Source organism: Megalobrama amblycephala, linkage group LG9 (assembly GCF_018812025.1).
Source record: "Megalobrama amblycephala isolate DHTTF-2021 linkage group LG9, ASM1881202v1, whole genome shotgun sequence".
In the NCBI taxonomy this organism is placed as follows: Eukaryota; Metazoa; Chordata; class Actinopteri; order Cypriniformes; family Xenocyprididae; genus Megalobrama; species Megalobrama amblycephala.
Window position 1 is genome coordinate 20,890,707 of NC_063052.1, and position 16,288 is coordinate 20,906,994.

At 36.4% G+C, this 16,288-nt stretch overlaps 1 protein-coding gene across 2 annotated transcripts; it reads right to left on the reverse strand.

The window, feature by feature from the left end:
- Positions 1-6,435: 6,435 nt before the first annotated feature.
- stmn1a (stathmin 1a) lies at positions 6,436-9,320 on the reverse strand. 2 transcript variants are annotated; one of them, XM_048202046.1, is made up of 5 exons: positions 9,187-9,320; positions 8,009-8,054; positions 7,584-7,756; positions 7,071-7,262; positions 6,436-6,988 (listed from the first exon to the last, which is right to left on the reverse strand). In XM_048202046.1, the coding sequence occupies exons 2-5, from the start codon at positions 8,022-8,024 to the stop codon at positions 6,923-6,925; spliced, it is 447 nt and encodes a 148-aa protein (XP_048058003.1). In that variant the 5' UTR covers positions 8,025-8,054; positions 9,187-9,320; the 3' UTR covers positions 6,436-6,922. The 2 variants fall into 2 exon arrangements, with proteins under 2 accessions (XP_048058003.1, XP_048058004.1); XM_048202047.1 differs by lacking the exon at positions 9,187-9,320 and adding an exon at positions 8,254-8,272.
- Between the last annotated feature and the right edge of the window lie 6,968 nt (positions 9,321-16,288).

A 16,288-nucleotide genomic window follows, 5' to 3' on the forward strand; every position in this document is an offset into this window, starting at 1 on the left:
TAAACTGTCATAAATCTTGAATGCTTTGGAGCACAGACTTAAGTTTGGTCTCTTTTTAAAGAAGATGCTTGGCAGATTATTGTTGAAGAAAAAAAAAAAAAAAAAAAAAGAATTTTTAGGTTATTATTTCTGAAAAATGCACAAAAAATACAATTTTTAAATGTTATATGAAATATATATTTTCTAAAACATGTTTTACTCTAACACTGTGAGAAAATTAGCTATAGCCATAAATCCACAAGTTGTGCTCTAAATTTGAGTTTGATGTCTCAAAAAAATGTCTTGAAAAACAAAACCTAAGACCCAAGATTAATTCTTACGACTAAACAGTAGTGCATATACACATGCGTTCCCTGGGATCGAACCCACGATCGCATGATCACATGATTGCATATTGTTAATGAAATGCTCTGCCAATTGAGCTACGCAAAACCTGAAATATGACGCAGATAAAAGGTAACAATGCATTAAAATGAAAATGTCATGTTGTCAATAGGGGCACAACTTTAGCAAACGCTCCTATGGGTTGTATTTCAGGGAGGTGACAAACAACCTATATGGTCGTATTGGTTGGAGAACATGTTGCATATTCTGGTCATACTCTGGTCAGATATGGCTCATGTACATTATTTATTTAATAACCCTTTAATTATTAATTGTTTTTAATTTTTTTATTAAAATTATTTTGGTATTTTTGGCATAATATAGACAATGTCAGCTTTCTTGATATGATAATGGGGAAAAAACTAATTAAAAGAATGAAATTCTTGAAAATAAAATATTACGTTTGGCATAATTTCTTATTATTTGTAATAATAATAATAATAATAATAAAATTAATTAAAATAAAAAATAAACTTAAAATTGCTTCACGGACCTTAATGATGTCATTGTAAAATAAACAAACAATACCGCACGATAAAAAGAAACAAACTCAGGGCATAAATACTCAGGGGATAACAATGAGGAGTAGGTGAACCTAATCTGACTGTAACCATAGAAACAAATTCAGGGAAATTGGGGGGGGGGGGTGTTTACACGACAACAATGTACTAACAACATAAACGTTTTTTCTTTGTGGCCCCTTACATAGGCTAAACCAGGAAGTTCAAACTAAAAGTCCATAAACCTTGACACATCACTGTGAGTTGTAAAATGTCACGTGGTATGACTCCTCAAAAACATAATGATGTTTACTAATTAACAATGAATATTTGTTAAAAAAAAATATTAATAATAATAATAAAAAACTGTTTAGTCTGAAATATATATTTATAAACTAAAATGTATACGTGTTACACTCATTTATTTAAGGTGAAAGGAAAATATATTACTTGTGGTGGCAACCTGACTTCTTTTTTTTAAAGGCTTTTGACTAAAATATATGGTAGTTGACCTTTCTGAAATGAAATCGGAGGAGATGTCAGCTTTTGAGTGGACATCTGAAAGGTCTGCTGTCAGAGTGAATGGCGGAAAGGTAAATAGGGTCGAAAAACCACTAAGAAAAGGCTGAAGTGACATAGTTTGCTGTGATCATAACCTTCAGTTCATTCAATGCTGGGATTGCTCTAGACATTATCGTGACTACTTCCGATCCGAGAGCATTGTTGCAGCATTGACTTTAGACTGACCTCAGCAATTGTCTGCATGAACTTTGACCTCAGTGTTGACCCCACTGAAGGAGCATAATTTCATGAAATGTTTTGGATGTACTTCATAGAGACACCTACTACACTCCAGTGTTGTGCAAGGAATGTTCTTTTTCCGTTGTCTTTTACAGCATGTAACGAATGTAGCGGTTCGTACAGTTATTAATTAATTTATGGATGAAATATGAATATAATAATTCATAAGGTTATGAATAAATTATGATTCATATATCAACCCAACGGGGAATTAAACATATATTGTGAATCAATTACAACGAATTATAATCAATTACATATATGATTAGTTCTGGTTTAATAATTATCTAGAGAAACTGTTCGTTTGTCCAGCAAACTAAGTCCCTCACAGAATATTATAAACAGAGTTATTTTCTGGCCATGAAAATAACTAAAGCATAAAGCGATCGAAAAACATTAAAGTGACTTGGTCTTCAGTTGAAAGAACAACAGAACAATCGAGCATGAATTATGTGTTTAATATATGCAGCTACGGCTACCGAGATTATACGTCAAAAATATATACAGAAGTATACACATATATATACACGAGTGAGAATGAAGAAAAGACATGGAAAGAAAGATGATCAAAGGATGGCAAATTACACAGTTAACGTAAACCCTTTTGAGAGAGAGAGAGCCAGCACAGAAATCAGTTTAGACAAATTCAGATAAATGATAATACTTGCTTATTGGTTCAAGCCCGTGTGTAGCAGTTTCAATGCGCCTGGCTGGGTTGGTCCTTTCAGAGAGGGTTTCTCCGGCGGGGTTTTCAAAAGAGGTTTAAGCTTAAGTAACTTAGCCGAAGAGAGAGAGAGAGTCTAAAGAAGTGGTCCTCCCGAACTGCGCGCGTGGTTGGGAAGCGCGGTCACCTGAGGCGTCCGTGCACGAGGTGCTCGTGAGTCAGTCGGGAGACAAAGGAGAAGAAGAAGAGCAGCGCGAAGAGACAAGAGAGAGCGAAGGTGTGTGTCGTTGTCTTTATGGAAACCAAGCTAACACACCTCCTGAATTGTAGCAGCCAATAGAGGCGCAGCACTATTTGGCGGGCAAAGTTGCTTTGTTTGGTCTCCTAGCTGAATTTGCATACTTAATGCCCATCAGATCGGATTTCGAGATGGAGTGGGTTCTTCACAGGATCATTAAACACATAGAAAAATGCATTTGTCCGTTTTGTGACATGTCTCAATGAATAGCTCGAGTCCGGAGCTTTGAAACGAGATCAAACTCGATAGGTCAGAAAGGCATAGAAACCAAGTTATGGTTTACAGACAAAATTATATCGTTAAAATGCACACTAGCACAAATACACTCATTTAAACACTAGGAAACATGCATAGGCTCTAAAATATATCATATATATATTCCAGCATAGTGGTAGTTCACATATACAGTTAAAAATGTATGATTGTGTGTTTCTGTATGTGCCTGTGTGTGTGCTTTTGTGTGTTCCTGTGTGTGTGGGGTGTTGGAATGTGGATCTGGTCAGTCTCTGGGGGGGGTGCTCCTTTTGAAGTCACCAAAGAGAGGAAGTTGGACTTTACTGTTTACCATCGCTTGTCCACAAAAGTGTCAAGTGGGCTTATCTTATGGCAGACTATGCGGAGCCGAGATGGTTTTATAACCCAGTCCAGCATGCTAAAAGCGTTCTGAACATTCCCAAGTTTATTGATTATCCTGATACGTGTGCATATGCTACAAGCATGTTAGTGAGGAACGACTATAAATTCTGACATAATGAGTGTGAGTTGCTAATGTCAGCAGCCAAATGAACATGTGCTTGAGAGACCTGTCAGGAACCGCAGTGGTGCATTTTGTCAGCATGTCAGCATTACATCATCAGCCCTTAGACTGGAAGTGTTTGTGCAGTGCTCCCCCCAGTGGATCAAGCTGTTATTAAAATACTGAACATGATCATTCTGTGGATAGATTTTTCCTCAGAAAAGCATTTGAAATGCTCTCTTTATCATTTATATATATATATATATATATATATATATATATATATATATATATATATATATATATATATATATATACCAGTGGTGGTGAACGTTGGTCCTGGAGATTTGGTCTGTTGGTCTGTATCATTCTAGTAACCCTTCAGACCTTGATTAGCTGGTTCAGGTGTATTTGATTAGGGTTGGAGCAAAACTCTCCAGGACTGTGGCTATCCAGGACCGGAGTTCACCACCCCTGGTCTAATACAATCAAACTTCAATAATAAAATACACCTTTGGCGCAAAAAAAATAAAATAAAAAAATTATAAAAAAATTTTAAAAAAAAAATTGTGGAGTCCAGTTTTGTGGTCAGATGAAGGAAGAAAAAACTTGAAGACAACATATTTTTCAGTGGTGCAAAGAAAAGCTCAGCAATGACAAATGACAATGAAAAAAAAAAAACATATCTGCTTGCATCTACACATGTAATTTAAATGTGTGAAAAGACCCATGATTAATTCTTAAAATTAAACAGTGAAAACATGGAAAAAGTAGTCCAGGATTCTGTTAACCCAGGGTTTAGAATGACCCGTGTTTATTAATTTTAAGTGTCAAAACTAAAGCCCTTATCATATTCTAGTCAGATATGGCCCACGTACATTATTATTCAAAAATACTTGAATTATTAATTGTTTTTATTTCTGTATTTTAATTATTTTGGTATTTTTGTCATAATATAGACAATGTCAAAGTGATACAGCTTTTCTGATATGATAATGGGGGGAGAAAATAATTAAAATAATGACATTTTTGAAAATAAAATATTAAAGGATTAGTTCACTTTCAAATGAAAATTAGCCCAAGCTTTACTCACCCTCAAGGAATCCTAGGTGTATATAACTTTCTTCTTTCTGATGAACATAATCAGAGAAATATTAATAAATATCCTGACGCATCTGAGCTTTATAATGGCAGTGAACAGCACCAATGAGTATGAGATGAAGAAAGTGCTTCCATCCACATCCATCCATCATAAATGTGTACTCCACATGGCTCCGGGGAGTTAATAAAGGTTTTCTGAGAGAAGCGATGCGTTTGTGTAAAAAAAAAAAAAAATCCATATTTTACAAGTTATGAAGTAAAATATCTAGTTTCCGCCAGACCGCCTTCCATATTCAAGTTACAATGAAAGTGTAAACTGGCGTCACGTCAGTTACACTTTTTCCGTAAGCTGAATAGGAAAGGCGTAGGACGTAGTGTAAGCTTTGTGAACTGCAAGAGTTTTACACTTTCTTCGTATGTTGAATACGGAAGACTGTCTGGCGGAAGCTAGATATTTTACTTCATAACTTGTTAAATATGAATATATTTTTATGCATATGCACCAAATGCATCACTTCACTTCAGAAGGCCTTTATTAACCCCCCGGAGCCGTGTGGAGTACACATTTATGATGGATGGATGTGGATGGAAGCACTTTCTTCACCTTATACTCATTGATCCCTATCACTGCCATCATAAAGCTTGGATCCATCAGGATATTTATTAATATTTCTCTGATTGTGTTTATCAGAAAGAAGAAAGTCATATACACCTAGGATGGCTTGAGGGTGAGTAAAGCTTGGGCTAATTTTAATTTGAAAGTGAACTAATCCTTTAAGTTTGGCATAATTTCTTATTATTTGTTTAAAAAAATAATAAATTTGCTTCAAAGACCCTAATGATGTCACGGTGCAGGCAGGCAAGGATGAGAAGATGAGGATCTTGTGGAAAGAAAAGCTCAGCAATGACAAATGAAAAGAAAAAAAACTATTTCTGCTTGCATCTATAATGTACATATGTAATGCAAATGAATTTAGGTTATCTTAAGGTACCTAATAAACAAATATGAATGTTTTATGTTATAAAGGGACACCACTTGGATCACTAAAGATGAACAGTACAGATGTTAACGTACAGCCTTACTGCTTCATCTTCATAATGGACTAGTGGAGTAAAGTGCTTAACATCAACCATTCACAATAGCTAAGGTATTGTCTCCTACATTTTCCCAATGTACCAGATCATACACAGATACAGTGTATACCATCTACTGAGGACAGATATTTGGTAATACATGGCAATTATCTATTATCTCAAAAATACATTTGTCTTTTACTCCATTTTTATTCCCAACAATTTCAAAACCCATCAAATTTCAAAAGATCTTGTGTGAATTTAAGAAAAAGAAAAGTAATTTAGTTTACAGCAATGTCCAGACTCATGGGAATCAGACTAGGATCATCTTTTATCATTGCCTGACCAAGACGACAATGGTTTCTGTTCGTTTCATGAATTTTGACAAACTTTTGACAAAGTCCACACTTCAGAGTTTGAATAAACTTTGCTTACACTCCAATTTGTTTACTTGAGACTTCACTGATTAAATCAGTGATTCAAATGAACATCACAAAACTTGAGTATTTAAATGGCCCCATTTCTTAAATCATAAATTGCCTGAGCTGGGGGGGAACACTTTGCAATCTGGTGCACATTGAGACGCATAGAGTATGTTGGGGAGGAATAAAACTTTCTACACTAGAGGGAGACACAATCCATGTTATACCTGCTCCTCTGTGACCAGATGACACTTGGAATGGGCTTCTCAGAGAAGCTTAGAAATTAACAACTTTGTCCTAAACTAATTTAAGTATTGGCTAAGTATTAAATAATATTAACTTCATGTTATGAACTTCTACATGAATACGGACCCATTTTCCATACTCTAAAAATACCTGAAAGAGAAATGGTCACTTTTCAAATTTTAATGTTTACCAAAGCAAACAGCCAACACTAGTTTTAGCATGTCATTTATTTATTACAACAGTTATGATAACCGCCAAAGATGTCAACATGTAAAGCCCCTCAATAGTCATCCTCAGACTTGTACAAAGAACAGCCATGTGCTTACAGTAACAAAAAAAAAACCAAGCTTCTAACCTCATGAAAGCAAAAAGCTCAAGAAATGCAGACAGTAACAGTCAAGTTAAGGATTTAAGCACATCATACATGAGTCCCTATCAGGTTCTGAAGACAGCTAATATCAGACGACAATGACAAAGCTGCAGTCCAAATAGTGCACAGATATGTAAAAGGAGAGCTGATCAAGATGTAAAACCACTACTATATACAAACCAAAAGCTACATTTTTTTGTTGTTGTTTTCTGAATATGGACCATGATGAAACCTTATTTTTTCTCTCATGTGGGAAAAAAAAAAAAAAAAAAAAAAAAAAAAAAAAACACAACTTACAATTATAGAGTCCCCTATAATTGTAAGTTTCAGTTTCCTTCACTGTTGACCTCTTTGGTTTCTTTGTTCTTTCGAACCTCTTCCAGCTTCTTGTCCTAGAATTGAAGCAAAAAACGATTAATTATTTTTAATTACATAAAAGTCAGCTATGAAGACACCACATCACGTTTGCAGTACCTTCTCTTTGAACTTCTCGTTCATGGCTGCCATGATTGCTGTACGGTTTTCCTTGTTGGCCTCCATTTTCTGGTTCAGTTTCTCTTCTGCCATCTTACTGAAATTGTTGTTTTCTTCTAGAGCTTTCTGAAGCACCTCCTTTTCATGCTCACGCTTCTCTGCTAAGTGCTTCAGAACCTCTGCTTCATGAGACTAGGGAAAAAAGGGTGACAGGAGGAAAAAAAAAAAAAAAAAAAAAAAAAAAAAGCCTTTAGTTATGTATGAGTATTTCAAGCTAGGAATGTGACATTGTCAGAAGAAAAACAAAGAATGTACAAAGCGAATGGCCCCTGTAACTAACACACACCATCGTCCCTGTACTTGTATATGGCTTTAACAAGGGGACTCTTCGCATCTAGAGAAAGTCTCATACACACACACGCCAATTTATTGTTGTGTAACGCATTTCATGTGGATGTAATATTGCATGTTTTGTATGCAGGATAAAATGTCTGAAAATGTATAGATATGCACCTTGCGTCTCTCTTCTGCAGCTTCTAGTTTTCTCTGGATCTCCTCCAGGGAAAGATCCTTCTTCTTTGGAGGGGAGAGAGGGAACTCACCCTTAGCATCTGGAACAGGACTCCCAATGATGACCTCAAAAGCTTGTCCTGAGGCACGCTTGTCCAGCTCCTTAACCTGAATATCTGAAAACAAGCTTACTTGTTCACTACAGAATGCATGGATCATCTCTGCCTCATATTTATCCAGATCCAGTCACCTGCTATATATATATATATATATATATATATATATATATATATATATATATATATATATATATATATATATATATATATATATATATATATATATATATATATATATATATATATATACACACACTTTTTTTTTTTTTTTTTTTTCTCTCCTCACGTGCATAAATACAGGAATCTTACCACTTAGAGAGGCCATTGTTGCAGAAGACTACAGGTCAAAGAATGCCTGAAAACAAAATTAGCAACATAAGGGTTCCATGTTGTTAACTGCACATTATACACCTTCATCTTGGTCATACTGTACAGTGTACACACACGTTTACTTGTCTAAGATATTTCCCCATTTATCCTTCTATGGATTTTATATAAAGCTGAACACAAATTACATTTAAAAAAAAGACTAGTACTCAAATAGCTTTTCGCACTTTTAGAAAATAATTCGATACCCCACGTGAGGACGCCCCCTGATGTCTCAAACGGCAGGGTGTCAGATTTTGCCACTTTTGGAACACTGAGTCTCTAAATTATAACGAATTAACAGGTTTAGTTGTCGACATGTTGTGAATTTGGCGCGCAAAGGTTTTCTGCTCTAGTTCGTGGTGAAAAACTGGCGCGAATTCTTCAAAAACAAACTCACACTGCACCGCCCCTCCCCTAAACACTACCTGCTCGTGTGAAAACCACATACCATGGAAAGAAAAAAAAAGAAAAAAAAAAAAAAAGTGTTATTTCGTTGTAATACGAAGTAAACCATTTTATGCGTTCCTGCTCTAGAATGAGACGCAATGTCAAAGTGCACTTTGTGGATTAAACAAAGGCGCTTTTATTAGTAGCACAGAGAACTGATCCAAACAAAGACAGTCAAGCGGCACCTCGTGCACAGCTTCGCCCTGCTCTTTCTGCAGCTCCATGATCTCGCAGAAACACATACAACACTATGCAACCCAACCATTTGCGGGGTACACTAACTAACTTGCAACAATGCTTTAATGCAGATGAATTACACGCACGTAAACACGACATTCATGCAGAATAATGGGCAAAAAGTATATGGAGCTTTAAACAATCATTCTGATGCATTTCAAATGAGACAACTTTTCGAAATATAGGTCAGAATTTGTGTCTTCAATATTTGTTTCAGATTATACCAATGCAAACGAGCGTTTATTTAAATGTTTCAATGCAGGTAAACCTTGAAATGAGTGTTAGATAAACTTGATACATTGACAAAAATAAAAACATGCCAAATAAATATACATCTACACTTGAATAATTCTACGCATATGGGCACATAGCACAAATTAATATCTAGCATGCCATTTTCAAGGACTTTATCACAATAATACAGGCACACCCACCTTCAAACAAAAATATCCAGGTTTGATGACAAAGCTCGACTCGCGCCGTTTTCTCGCCTCAACGCATGTCAAGTTCGCGCATAAAAGGATCGAATTTATGTCGTCATATCGTGTTCTTGATACCCATTGGCTGCGCTCACTGGCTCCTGGGTAATGTAGTTCTGTTTCAAACAAAACAAGACGTTTAAACAATACGATACAGCGGAATATATATTTATTGCCATTCTTGCTATTATTGAGATTGAGTGGGCAACAATGGCAGACAATATATCTGATAAAAATAGTCTCTGTTCACTTCTCATGAGTAGCTAGTTTGAGTCAGATGTATTATGACGGCGGCTCTTGTTTTATTGAGACGGTTATGTAACAACGTCAAAGCAGGTGATGGTAACTGATGATGGGAAACCATGGTTTATGTCTAGTCACAAACTTCACTTTGGTAGTGAATAAAACACATGGGCATTAATGTTTATGTATTTAGGAGATGTGTATGTCCCATAAGCCCCTGTTACTTGTGTTAACAGGCTTTTTTTTTTTTTTTTTTTTCTTTTTTTTTTTGTCCTTGGTTCTCATTTTAAGTCTAAGAGTTTTGAACAGTTGAATTTTTCATGAAGATAATTACAAGGTGCCTTTTTTCTTTTCTTTTTCTATCCTGTACCAAACCAGTGTTTGCATTAATTAACTTGAGTGACCATTTAATACCAGCAGAAAGAAATTACCATGATTTTGCATTTATTTATAGTCATATAATTGTGTCAGTGTCAGTCAATACTGACAGCACACATACATCTCGGAGACGTCTATTTGATGTGTGTGTTTACATCTGGAAGACTTATTTTTTAGAGTGTTTGCTCATCTGCAATACGTCTATAGGACGTTTCCTGTCAGATGTCAAATAGATGTTTAGAAGATGTCTTTCAGATGTTTATGATTTAGAATGTATGTAAAACTGACATCTTAAAGATGTCTATCAGATGTTTGTAAACAGCAGATGCTTTCCAGATGAAGTGATCTTTAACAGACATCTTGCAGACGTATGTGTGCTATCTGTCTCATGAAAGCAAAATATGATGTGGGCTGTCAGTCATACACAAAGTAGCCTATAACTTACATAAAATTGATAACATTTGTTATCATTTGTCTTGTTACAGGTTATAGGCATGGCGTCTGCTTTTTCACATGCGTGTTAGCCATGACTGATTACTACATCATTTTCCATATTTGAAACTGCATAATGTCGCAGAGCAATGGGAAGTGACTCATCATATCACCATTAAAAAATTCCAGGCAGCACAGGGATTTAGAGTAATACCTTTACCCTAGCACGGTTGGACTATCAAGCTATTGAGACCATCTCTGCTAAAACCATTAACGCTGTGTTGTTCAAATATGTTTGAAGTGAACTGTAATAAAACACAAATGGATTCTGAAAGTCCATGCTATGCTTTCAGTGTGGCATCTGTGTCTGTTTGAAAAAGGGCAGGGAACCTGAAAATAGCTTCTGGTTATTATTTAGCTCTTCACACTCTCTGACAGTTTGGGGGTGCATGATAAAAGTAGATTTTTAAGCTTTGTAAAACAAAGCTATTTAATGTTAGGATATATTTAGAATCTCCTGTTCCCAGGCACAGCACAGTGAAGAGTATTTTGTGTTTTTTCACAGCACTGATCTATATGATGGTGTATTCAGAGTCGACCACACATCTGACTGATTTTCTAATTATAGTTCATTGATTTTTTTGTCAACTTTTGTATGTTTGGAGCTGCATGCTGTCGTCATTCCATTTACTATTGATCTGTGCTGTCATTATTACATTTTAATCTATATCTATATATTTAACAAAATGTGAGTGGTGGTTGCCTATGAAAATTGCAAATCTTGCCACCACAATCCTAGGATGTTCTGGGAGATTGCTATAGAGCAGTGCTTAGACAGTTGCTTATTTACCCAATTTGAAAACAAGCTCCAAATTTTGCACTATAATTTATGTCTTGAGTTTATGCACTATAAAGTTATACACAAAGCTAGGGTATGAGCAATATGTAATGGTTATGTTTGTCTTATCAAATGCCAGTAATCGTTTATATATGTATATAGTACATTTATAATGCTAATTATTTTTGCATCATTTTTTTTTTTTTTTTGTCAGTCTACTGTGGCAGTTAACTTCTGTCAGAAGTTCTGCCCAAGACTCTGCAGCATGGTCCATATGTAATCATCTGCGAAATGCTGATCAATATAATGTGTATGTGTATCCAGGCACAATGGTGGAGGAACAGATGGTGTTGGGCAGCTCCATGCCAAAAAACCACAAGCCTGTCTGTGTAGGACAAAAACATGCAGGCATGAAGAAAAATGTTGAAACGGTGTACTCTAACCCTTGGACACACAATAGTGACATGATACGGCACCAAAAAGTTATTATACAAAAGTAAACAAAATGTCCATAATATCAAACATAAAAATGTATTAATTTTATGTAAGGGTCTCGTAATTTGGCCAGTATTTTTGCACAAATCACAAACTGATTATATAGCACTCACTCACTGTCTCAAAGAAGTTCTCAAAGCAGTCGACTCAACACACCATCATTGTTTTCTTCATGGTCAGCGTAGGGAGAATAAGTTGTCTTGTTTGTTTCTGAACACAGAGCTTGACCTGTTTTTTTTTTGTTGTTGTTTTTTTTTTATGGGTTGGGGGAAATGAACCAGACAGCTACAGAATTTCTGTCTATACATTTAAAATTGGGCTAACATATCACTCTGTGAAGGTAGGATGCTAGAAAGAGCATAAGTAATGCGCTGTCAGTTTGATTTGTGTTCTACCGTTTCAGATATCTTACTGATAATATTAAAGGCTTTCCTTCGCATACTTTTAATCAGAAAAAAATTTGCTGTTTTAAATAGACTGACTTCAAATAGACTTTCTTTTTAATCATAACATGTAACGTGTTATTTCACTTGTTGAGCTCTGTGATCCTTTGAGAAAGCAAAATCAGTGTGTTAATATTTGCAACAAGTAAAAATGACTGTGAGTAACCTGTCAAGAATCATCCCTCACTGCTTATGCCTTTTATGTCATATTAGTTACAGACTTGTTTATAAGAAATTGCTGTCATATACTATACAATTTGTTACAGAGTCAGCAACAAGACTATGCCAAAGAGTGGGATGCTGAATAAGTCAGCGTTGCCATCACACCACAACCCTGGGGGTATGATGTCACCAAGTGAGATGGAGTCACAAGAGGATGAGCAGTGCTGAGGAAAACACAACCCTGAATTATGTTATGAGCCAAGAGGCATGTCATAAGCCACTCAAACACAAGCAGGCATCTAAATGCAACACAACCTTTATTATACACAACAAAAGAGAATATCTACAATGAGAATAAATGTAACAAAACAGTTTGCAAAGCACAGACAACACTAGACAAAGAATGGAAAGAACTGAGAGCAATATAGACAAGATAATGAAATGAATATGAAACAGGTGTAAGATAATCAACAAACCAATGAATCACCATGACAACCAATGAAAACATGCTTAGTGACCATAACAACAAAGGATAGACAAGAAATAATGAAGACAAACTAAGGCCCTGTTTACACTAGTGTGTTTTCGTTTTAAAATGCATAACTTTTGCCATGGTTACATGCACCTGGCCTCTACAATACTTCAGAGTTTTCGACCCTCGAAAACAGAGACTTTTGGAAAAAGAGAGAATTTTGTTTGAAAACTCCGGATTGCTTTTCAATGTAAACTGAACATGACAGTAATAGACCAGAGCCTTCTCTCTCAACGGATCTGTAACAGACCAGCGTTGATGACCATGTAAACAATAACATGGAGACGGAACTGCAAACTTTGCTGACTTTGTTGTCCTTTTTAGCAGCCATTGTGCATTTTTATAATGCAGCTGCTTATATGTGCAAGAGGCAAGCCATTATTAGAGCAATCGGCAACTGATTACACTACACGCATGCCCAATGTGCATGAATGGTCATGTGACATGTTTTCGGTCATGTAGTGTGGATCTTTTCTGAAATGCAGTGGAAACGTTTTTGTTTTCATTTTAAAACGCTGTGTTAAAACAAAATAGCAAAATTGTCTAAAGTCTAAAAGACCTCAAAAATTAAAATGAAACTGAAACAACAACAGAACGTGACAGTACCCTGGGGTGCCATAGGACTGAGGTGGAGCCAATGGGAATGAGATCTGAGGTGGAGCCAAGGGGGGAGGAGCCCGACGGAGCTGAAATATTGGAGGAAAGAGGTGCAGCCGAAGGCCCAGAAATCTGTGGCGGAGGTAGAGCAGCAATGGTCCCAGGTGGAGCCGAGGGAGTGAGGAGCCAAGATGGAGCCAACTGGTCAATGGGCCGAGGTAGAGCTGTAGCCTAGAGGGCCAAGGTGTAGCCAGGGGATCCATACACCAATGCAGAGCTGAGGAGCTATATGGGACCAGCATAGCCAACATTGATGAACTGGATGACTTACTTGGAAGAGGAGGGAATGGGAGGCTGGGCGGGACCATTAGCGACGATGGAGACATGAGACTGTTCTGAGCCATCAGTGATGATGAAGACTTGAAGCTGGGCAGGACCAGAGGCGACAAAGAAGACTTGGGGTTGGGCGGAACCAGTGTAGGTGGAAGGAAGGAGGGCTTGGGTGCAGGAAGCCATTAGGAAATTGATTCATCCAGATGGAGGATAACATAACTCTGATGCTGGAGAATAGCCAATGCAAGGGGCGACCACACACTTCTTCATCCAGCTCTACCAAAACTCCCACAGGAACAGTAGGAACCAGATCACACACCTGTTCGGACTGGGCAGCAGGCATTGTCTCCATTATGGGCATTGGCTCTGGCTCGGGGTCAGTGGCGGGGATTAGATCTGACTCGGGGTCCATGGAAAAAGTATACAGAGGTTGTCATTGTCATAATGGATGAGATGGACCAGATTTAAAAAGTGTTTTTTAAATCTTCTTTATGAATGTGTCAGTCAGTAGCGAAGACTTTTACATTGAAAAGACTGAATTGTTGCGAACACGGAACAAGATGCAACTGACAAATGCTTTGACTAGCACTGTCAGTCACGGGAAAACCCCTTAACTATTAAAAGGACAGGATAATACATTGGACATTTAAACAGATTTTTTTTATTATGAACATAGGATTGACCTAAAGAAAAATGCTAAATCTGAATGCAGGTAATAAACTCGCTCACTCAATCTTTTTCTCACAATACTCTTCTACATAATACAGTAAGTTTCAATGAACATTATCAATTGAGAACATACAGTTTACGTTGCCAAGAGTGGTTGCTAAGGGTGTATAGTGATACGCTTGGTTGAAGCAGTCATTGCCGTGTTTTATCGTGAATAAAACACAGCTATTGACCAATCAGAATCAAGGACAGGAACTAACCATTTTATATATATATATATATATATATATATATATATATATATATATAGGCCTATATATATATATATATATATATATATATATATATATATATATATATATATATATATATATATATATATATATATATATATATATATATATATAGGCCTATATATATATATATATATATGTTTCAAAAACTAGCTAGTGAGCTGCCTTCTTTCAAAAACATAAAAAAGGTCTTAATTATTCCAACACATTCTAATATACACTGGTAGTGTAGTGTATATGTACACCCTAAAAGTGATATACTGGCCTGTACCACTCTTGCTGCCAAACTGCCTCTGAGCACCAGTCGTGCAAGTGGTGATGTCATTGCTATGGGACCTCAGTTTGTGTGTGTGTGTGTGTGTGTGTGTGTGTGTGTGTGTGTGTGTGTGTGTGTGTGTGTGTGTGATCCAAATTAGGACAAAGGATGAAGTCGCCACCCAGAATTTCCCAAAATTCAAAGCAGGGAAGGCTAAAAGAGACCTGTGACAAGAGCAAAGCCTAATGAAATCAAAAACGGTCCACTAAAAAAATCAGTTTGAAACAACTTTACAAGATAAAAGCATATAAAAACATGAGCAAAACACATACGGATCATCCTCTGTTGATAATCAGTTTCATAATAAGATTTTTGCTCTAACCCACTCTATCAGTAATGGTTTCATCTGTGGAGTCAAACAGTAAAAGGATGTAAACACACCACATGAGGGACCTCTGAAGGGATTGATCACTGTTGGAGATATTGCAGGTCACTGAGTTTGAATCAGGTTGTGAGACCAGCAGTTTGTGAATCAGACGTATTAATGATGACCTATATCTGGTCTGTATACTAGCATTTTGATGAGAAAATTTGGTCACAGTGAATTGGCCACAACACACTGCACTCCATTTCATGCCAGTTTATTTCTACTGCCGTAAATTTAAATTTGCATCCCGTTTACTACAAAATTCAGTAATTGATGTGAAGTTTAAAGGGATTCTCAATTTAATTCTGAGTAGCACAGTGAGTGGCACATTTCTGTCTTTCCCACCTCCCTCTTTCTTTGTCTGCTATTGTGTCTCTCTTACCCCCCTCCCTCTCTCCCTCCTGAGTCAGAACTGCATGTTTACCTGCGTGTGAGCTCTGTGTTTTGGCACACGTAAAAGCTCACATTGATTTCTTGTCACTTTCTGACTGATCTGCTGATGTCAGTGCCACTATGTTCTGTCTATGCTTTTCTAAACACAAAACTGCTCTTTTATCTCTGTTTAAAATGGCATGTAACACCAACTCACATTCTGAAATGTATCACAAAAAGTTTGGCAGGAACATATTTACATTTTTTTTTTTTTAAATCACAGAGAATGGTAACTGTAAAAAAATAAATAAATATATTATTTAATGGTTGGTGATGCCAACCCAGAAGTTAGCATCACCCTGGTTCCCTCGACAAAAACCTAATAGGATTGTTCCATTGACTTTATTGCAGAAAAAATGCTCTGTGACCAACAAGTTTATGATTCTCAAACGTTTTCTTCATCATAAACTTACATGAACACAACTTTTATGAATTCCGAAGCGTAAATAAAAAATGTATGCTATAAATGAACTACAGTCGGTGTGACGCGTATAATGTTCCCGAAAACCCTTGTAGTCCCATTTAGC